Source organism: Diabrotica undecimpunctata, chromosome 7 (assembly GCF_040954645.1).
Source record: "Diabrotica undecimpunctata isolate CICGRU chromosome 7, icDiaUnde3, whole genome shotgun sequence".
Lineage (NCBI taxonomy): Eukaryota > Metazoa > Arthropoda > Insecta > Coleoptera > Chrysomelidae > Diabrotica > Diabrotica undecimpunctata.
Genome location: NC_092809.1, coordinates 119787580 through 119796559, shown reverse-complemented (window position 1 = coordinate 119796559; position 8980 = coordinate 119787580). Strand labels below are relative to the sequence as shown.

At 30.1% G+C, this 8980-nt stretch overlaps 1 protein-coding gene across 1 annotated transcript in view; it reads right to left on the bottom strand.

Moving 5' to 3' along the window:
• Window positions 1-6668: 6668 nt before the first annotated feature.
• Vps13D (vacuolar protein sorting 13D) overlaps window positions 6669-8980 on the bottom strand; it is a 144593-nt gene continuing 142281 nt past the window's right edge. Inside the window, exon 42 of the mRNA XM_072538076.1 lies at window positions 6669-8109. Within this exon, the coding sequence (XP_072394177.1) occupies window positions 7854-8109 (256 nt within the window). The 3' untranslated portion in view covers window positions 6669-7853. The remainder of the gene's footprint in view (window positions 8110-8980) is intronic.

Here is an 8980-nt window from a genome sequence, read left to right as displayed (position 1 = left end):
AACATATACACTATACAAAGTTGTCTCATATTAGCTAATATAAATAAACCTTAAATAAAACGTAAAATTTTATGAAATAAAAACAAAGTATTCATATCCAAAAAAACTCATATATAAAATAATTTAAAATAAAAGGAAAACTTAAAGTCAAAAATACTGCGTTGTATAAATAAGCTAATCTGAAATATATTAAAAATAGTAATAAATAATTTATTAGACATATTAAAACAGAGTCATTGCAGTTCTCAAATAACGTTTAAGTAGGTATGCCTAGTGGTAAAATTTTGCTTCCAGAAATTATATTCTTTATTTCAGTGTTATCTACTTTATTTAATGAGAATTAACCCACAATTTTCACAATTTTTCGGAAAGAACAACTGAAAAGTACCAAAAGTAACACTTATCTTGATTGTAATTTAAATAAGAACATTGACATGAGCAAAGAAATTGGAATACGTATAGAGAAAGCCAGAGCTGCATTTTTAAAGATGAAAAATATCTTATGTGGAAAGAGTATTACTTTGAGACTGAAAATTAGATTAGTAAGATGTTATGTGTTCTTTATTCTTTTATGTCGTGTCGAAGGTTAGACTTTAACGGATACACTTCTAAGAAAACTTGAAATCTGCGTGTATCTGAGAATTCTACGAATAAGTTGTGTAGGTAGAGTTCGAATAATTCATCACCCAGAAAGATATATAATACTTTATTTAATATTGCAAGGCAAGATAGACGAAAGAAGTGGACCAGGTCGAAGAATAACGTCATGGCTTAGAAACCTAAGGGGAATGGTTTAACAGATCCTCCGCATGTCTTTTCCGAGGTTCCGTCAACAAAATTAGTATAGCCAAGTTGATAGCCAATGCACGATAACCGAGCAGGACACAGGAAGAAGAAGAAATATTCAAAAACATGTCTAGAAAAATTGATGACAAATTAAAAGAGGTTTATAGGAAGACTGATGAGAAATTCGCAGAAGTTTCTATAATTACTGAAAACTTTTTTAAAAGAATGACGGAAAATTCGAGTAAGTTTTTTTAATTAAAAAGAAAAGTTTAAATGGTTGAGAAAACAGATTAAAAAAAAATAAAACTAATATAAATTATGATAACTAATGAGTAGACTTCGGCAAATATGCATATTGCATATTTTGCATATTTTGCATATTGTGCATATTTTATGCAAATATTTCATATTTTGGCATATTTGTATAAAAGTTTGCATAAAGTGCATAAAAGTTCAGATTTTTATACTGTATTTGAAAATTTTTAAACATACCAATTTATTTCAATTCTTGTATAAAATTTTGTAGTCATTTTAATCAAGAAATGATCTAAGTACGTAATCTCTACAGGTACGAAACATTTACAATTTCAAAGAAGATCAATTTAAGTAGCCCTCAACATTCTTAGAAAGTCTCGGTCACTGAGGCATTCAGTTATTGGATAATCGCTAAGGGTTCGCTCATTTGCATTTTATGATCTAATCCCCAAATCTATCTACAATTTATTGTATCTTAACAGCAGGTAAACGGCTAATAGTTTTGTTCCTAATTTAGGGATTTTCCAAAATCTCCCAGTTTATTGAATTAGGTACCTAAACATTTCTAATTTGATGCTCAGATTTGTAAATCATTTTTGTTTTGATATTCAAAGCGTAAACACTCGTTGTGCGTAACAAAAAGGAAGATTGTGATTTTATAATGCCTAAAACAACCAGTGCCTCAACTTGGATTAAACCTTATAAAGAGCTGTCTATGGATATGGGAAAAATCTACTGTTCAGTCTGTGGCAAAATTGTAAGTATCTAATATTTTCTATTAAATATCTAATATTTCATACATACAGGGTGTTTCCAAATGACACTTACAACGTTTGACTGTAGATACTTCTCGAAAAATTGAACAAAACGATATAGTTAATGAGGGGTCAAACTTATTTACTTTTCGAGATACAGGGTGTTAAAATTAAAAAAATTAAATTCTTTTAGTTAATAACAACACTAACTTTAAAACCAATAAACGTATTTACTTGAAATTTAGTACTCGTAGGTTGTTTTTAAATGAAAAATAGCTTCCTTTAGTGAGAAAAAATTGTCCATGGTACAATACAATGGTGTGTATTTAGAAAAAATTTTCACCTTTACTTTTTTTTATGAAGTCAGCTATTCTAAAACACAATTATTTTTATTGTAATTGAATTAACAAAAAAAAACTTTTGTTGAATTTTAAAATAAGTTATATGATGTACTAATGGTTAGTAACAAAAACTAATTTGTGGATTAATACTGCATTTAAAACACTTAGCGAGTGTTTTTTTTTCCAAACCAGTTATTTGATTAACCAAAAACACCTTGTATATTTTTATATTTTAAAGGTTGGGTTAAAATAAAGGTTTTTATTTTTATTTATAGATAGCATGTGAGAAGAAATTTCAGATAGACCAACATGTGAGAACTGCTTTACACATTGCAAAAAAAGGAAAAATAGGAGGAAAACATCAAACTTCAATGGCTAAATGTTTCCAATCTACTTCAAAAAAATTAGATGAGCAAGAAACTTTTAATGAAGACTTGTGTCGCGCATTAGTGTCTGCAAACATACCGCTTTCAAAATTAGCAAATGTAAATTTTAGTTCGTTTCTAAAAAAATATTGCAAACTTAATGTTCCAAGTGATCGGTCTCTAAGAAGAAATAATGTGAACGGGCTATACTCGTCGGTGTTAATTAATATTAAGGAAGAAATTGCAGATAATTATTTTTACATATCTGTAGACGAAACCACTGATTCCTCAGGAAAGTATATTGCTCATTTATTGATTGGTGTTCTTAAAGAAGATACCTTACCAAAATATCATCTTATTTCATGCCAGCAACTTGAGAAAACAAATGCTTTAACAATTTCGCGTTTTATACAAGAAACATTAGCAACTTTTTTTCTTCCGACAACTATTCCTTCTAATGAATTACTGCTTATTTTATCGGATGCTGCTCCTTATATGGTGAAAGCAGGACAACATTTAAAAATATTTTTCCCAGATTTAATACATGTTACTTGTGTAGCGCATGGATTAAACAGAGTTGCAGAGGAAATACGAAAAAAGTTTCCTCTTGTAAATACCATGATATCCAGTGTCAAAAAAGTATTTCTTAAATCTCCTATAAGAATTCAACTTTATAAAGAAATGCTACCTAACATTCCTCTTCCACCACAACCTATTTTAACGCGATGGGGAACATGGTTAGAAGCAGCTAATTTTTATGCGGATCATTTTGTTAAAATAAAGAACATAATTGATACGTTAACAGATGAAAGTTCCCAATCTCTTTTGGATTCTAAACAAACTTTTCAGAGTAACTTGCTTCAACAAGAACTTTCATTTATAAAATCAAATTTTAGTTTTGTTCAAAAAACAATTACTCAGTTAGAATCACCAAAACTGTCATTGTTCGAAAGTACAGCATTAATAAAAGAATTTGCGTCATGTTGTCGGAACGTTAGAGGTAATATTGGAAAAGATATTTTAAAAAAATTTGAAGCTACTATGGAAAAAAATAAAGGATACCATATTCTTTCTGAAGTAGTCAGTGTTCTAGCTGGAAATATTTCGGAAACAATTAATTTAGAACCAAATGTTTTGGTTAGTTTGAAAAATGCTCCCGTTACATCAGTTGATGTTGAACGAAGTTTTTCCATATATAAATATATGTACTCAGACAGAAGCCACAAGTTTTTGTTAGAAAATTTTGAACACCACTTGGTCATTTATTGTTACCATAATTCTAAATAAGTTTATTCATACTTAAAAATGATGTAGTTACTTAAAATAAATGTAAATCTTAATGAATAGTAGGAAATATTTAGTTATGTACACTTTTTTTTTAAATAAAATTGTTACTATTTTACGATTTTTTTATTTATTTGTATGCATATTTTGTAAAATATTTGCATATTTTCGGGTAAACACGTGCATATTTATGCGCATATTTTCTACATTTTTATTTGCATATTTGCCGAAGTCTACTAATGAGGTCCCAACGATAGATATATCCTCAACTACGACAGAAAAAAGATGCAGTCGGTTCGATAATGAAAGAATAATAGGCAAAATAGGAAGCAAAACGTCATACGAAATTCAAATGACCACCATCTGATGGACAGCCTGCTTGGATCATATACGTCAGACAATCTGCTGTTATGATGGTTAAACCAAAAACAAAAAGATGGATACCAGTATATCTAAAGCTAATAACAGTAATAAATTTTCTATTATTTTATACAACATAATGTTCTATACGCAATAAGGTTAAGCAACTGGAAGGGTTTCTTAACGAAAATGATTGGCCAGATTTTGTGCTTTTAACTGAGCACTGGGTATATCCTCTAGAAAAACTTTGTATTAACAATTACTCCTTAATATCTAAATTTTGCAGATCTGAAAGGATCCATGGAGGAACATTGATTCTAATTAATACAAGATTTTAGTATAAATTCAATTTTGTTGACTACAATGAATTTAACCACCTCTGCATTGAATCTGAATTTGAATTCTCTATTACTTTAAGTAAAAAGCTTAATATTTTTCTCATTGTTGTGTACAGACCCTCTAAGTTTATTATTCAGTTATTCTTTCATATATTGGAATCTTTGCTTGAAAAAATTCCACAAAATGCTTTGACAGGTGACTTTAATATTGATTATCTCGATTCATGACACAGCCATGTTATTACCATTATAAATTTACTTCATAGTTTTAATATGAGAATGCTGGTTACCGAACCAACCAGAGATAACAGCATATTGGATTATATTTGTACTAATCTTAATCCGGATCTAGTGGTGTACAGAGCGATTCCTTATTTTTCATCGGATCATGATCCAGTTCTATGTGAATTTCACCTTAAGAATCCACCTTACACAGCCAGATGGGGTAGGATTTTTAACAAATAATGTAATTTTGACAGGTTTATCAAATTATATGCTCAGGAAGATTGGCATAATATTTTTTACTCTCCTAATTTGCTTCATCAATTTCATCACATGCTCATGAAGATTTTCAATTTGGCATTTTAAAAAAGAATTCTTAAATCGAAAAAAACTTGGGTTAGTAAAAGAATTAGAATTTTTGATATATCTTTAACTAAAGGAATCTTGGAGTATAGTTAATAATTTTAGAGCTAAAGCTCCACAAGCTACTGATATAGTCTTAGACCCTAGTGAGCTGAATAAATATTACTGCTCGGTAGGTCTAGATTCGCTGAAATTGATTCTTCTTCTAATCCAATGAATTTTTAAATAGAATAAACATTACAAATAAATTCATTTTATTTTCTTCCTACTAACTCGGCTGAAATAAAAATTTACAAAGCATTAAAAATCCTATGGCTGCAGGCTGGGATGATATCCCATCTAAAGTTTTATCTTATGTTCGTGATAATGTTCAGAGAGTTTTAGAGGAGGCAATTAACACGTCTTTTTCAACGAGTCTTAAAGTGTTTTTTTTTTTTTAATTTGCTAAGGTTATGCCTCTGTATAAAGGTGGTGACCACGATTCACCTGCTAATTATCGTCCCATCTCTTTGTTACCGTCGCTTTCAAAGGTTGTAGAAAAATTGGTAAAAATCCGAATGATGACTTTCTTACAAAATCAAAATTTACTTCCTTCCTTCTAATTTTCCAGTCATTAAAAAGTGCATATGATGCCATCTTCGAAATAATGGAAAAACTATACTTGGACTTAAATAAAGATTATGTTGCTGCTGCGGTTTTCTGTGATCTATTTAAAGCCTTTGACTATGTCAATCGCAAAATTCTTCTTAATAAACTGGAAAGATATGGTTTTAGAGGCTAAAAAAATAGGTTTTATCCAAAGTGGTTCAGATCTTACTTGGAAGAGTTCTGTATCAATCAATGAGCGATACTCTAGTAGTATCTTTATTAGTTGTGGCGTACCTTAAGGCTCTCTCTTGGGTCCTGTCTTTTTCTTGACATATTTTAATGACATAATTAACCTCGTCATTAATGGCCGGTTTACTATATTAGCAAATGACACCACAATTTTATGGCAAAACATGGACTCAAAGGCACTGAATGAGATTATTAGTATTGATTTGCTAAAAATCTTGGGAATGGTGCAAAGCTAATCATTTGACATTAAATTTTTCAAAAACCAAATTAATTTCTTTTAAGAATAATCTAAACATTGCTATAGGCAATGAAAGCATTTGTTCTGACACCGTAAACAAAATTTTAGGTCTCTATATTGATAATAAACTTAAATTTGAGCAACACACTATATATTTAAGCAAAACGATATCATCGAGTTGCTTTGCTGTCAGATCAGTTGCACACCACTTACATTTCAAGATTGCAAAAAAGTGTCTATATGTCCTTGATTAAATCTAATTTGAGATACGGTATTGCCTTTTGGGGTAGCTGTTCTCTTTATTATTTCAGCAGACTTTTTATGCTACAATAGAGAGCACTCAGATATTTATACAAGGTCAAGTTTGGTACATCATGCAGATCTTTGTTCCGGAAATATGGTGTCTTGACATTTCCTTGGATATATATATATATATATATATATATATATATATATATATATATATATATATATATATATATATATATATATATATATATATATATATATATATATATCCTTGAAATAGCATGCTTAATTTAAAAAAAAAAACATAAAGAGGATATTCTGACAGATTCCTTTTATAACACTTGTCTAACTTATGTTTCTATTTCCCTCTTCTACATTAATTAAAAAATCATTTATTTACACTGGAAAGAAAGTTTTTAATCACCTACCACTCGATATAAGATCCTCAAGCGATATCTTTGTATTCCGTAGAGCAATCATGAAGTTTGTATTATCTAAGTGGTACTATAGTATTGAGGAATCTTTTGAGGACAGTTGCGCTAATTGATAGCTTTGTTATTATGGAAATTTTATAATTAGTATTATATGTATCTTGTACTTTGTTTGTACTGTGTCATGTTACTGTCGATTTTACGATGTCTACGGTTACAGATTTACTGATTAAAGAATTCTTCAACTAACTAAACAATGTTTTGATGTTTCCTAAGAAATACATTTGGACCACTTTTCCAAAACGTTTGCCGATTGATTGGTGCCAATAAAACCCCGCATCCTCAGTCAGATAGGATAATAGAGAGTATGAATCGAACGATGGCAAGCACCTTTCCAATGTTGCATCCGAACATGAAAGAGATTGGAACGACTAAATTCATTTGTTCCTGATAGCCCACCGATCAGCTATCGATAAAACTACTGCTCAATTACACTTATTTTACCGCAACTGTCAATACATTAAAAATAGCATTTCCAGATCGAAGTATCCAAACAAACGGGATTAATCACAAAACAGTTCAATGACCTATTATCTCTTCTAGTGATTTCTAGATGTCACACTCTTAAAAAATAATTAGAAATATGATTCTGAAACTATTTTCTTGAAGTAATTTTGTTTTCTCTTAATTAAATAGAATTTTATGACTAAATTCTAATTTAAAATACCAAATTAGAAATCCAAACGTTAAAATAAACATTTTGTAATTAAAACTGTGGTTAATTCCTATTATTCTTAATTAAATAAAGTAGATAACACAAATTAGACAGTAATAAATGATGCACAGATGGATATAAAATAGCAAAAGGAATAAGAAATTAAATTATCTGTTTTCTGGCAACTGGTTTTTCCATTAATTGTAATATTAAGCATTATTAGAAACCATTTCAATTCATTATTATTTTTGTTTCTTTTGGGAATGTGATCTTCCTCTTTATTTAATTATTCAAAATAATTTTGGCATATTTATTTATTCTTCTAGCATGGAACTATTATCAGTTACAAGTGTATACAAATGCTCATTGTACATTCTTTTTGCGTAATTAATTTGCTTTGATATTGTATCCGCCAACTCTAAAGTTCTACATCTAACCCTCGGTTTTTTCACTGGATCTGTATTCACTAAAAGCGCAGCACTGGTACCGGCATATCGCATTACAATCTCTATGTAGTATCGAATTTCGCTGTGCTCCTTTTCTTTTATTACATTGCAAACTTCTAAATCACTGAAAACATAATTTTATTAGTAAAATTGTATTGAACATTATTTGATAAATTAAATTTATATTTACGTACTAAATACAAATATAAACTGTAATTCGTAAAAGTATACCTAATTGGACACGGAAATAACCAATAAAAGTGATAATGCTAATTGTCAAACATTTTAGTGACGTATTGACTAGGTAGAAGAAAATTACGGTGATTGTTAATAGTAACAAAAATAGAAAAAAAGAAATGGATGACTAAGATTATATTACAAAAGTCCATCTTTTGGGTCTACCAAGGTCTACCAAGCACGACCATTATCATCATAATGCAACCTTCAATTTCCAATCATGCAAACCAATTTCACGGTTATGTGCATCTTGTTGCCATTTCTTGAATATTCGTCATCCATCCAGCGTGTTTGTGGTCGTCCTCTTCTGCGTTTGTCCTCTCTTGGGCACCAGTCAATTTGTTTTCTGGTCCATCTTGAGTCTTTTAGTCTCACTATGTGACCTGCTCAATTCCATTTCAGCTTGGAAAGGTTCCTTATTTTGTCTTTTTTTGTCACGCCGAGAATTGATCTTTCCATGCGCCTTTTTGCCACTCGCATTTTTAGTGCTGTTGTTTTTGTGAGAGTGAGAGTTTCTGCTCCGTATGTCATAAGAGGAAGAACGCATTGGTCAAATGTCTTCCGTTTCATAACTATCGCGATGTTGCTCTTAAAGACTTCCTTTAGTGAACCATACGAAGCCCAAGCAAGTGTTATTCGTCGTTGAAATTCACAGGTCTGATTATCCTTGCTTATTCTGATTTCATGACCGAGATATATGTACTTTTCTGTCAATTCTACCACTTGATTTTGGATGGTTAGGTGTTCGCTGGGAACCA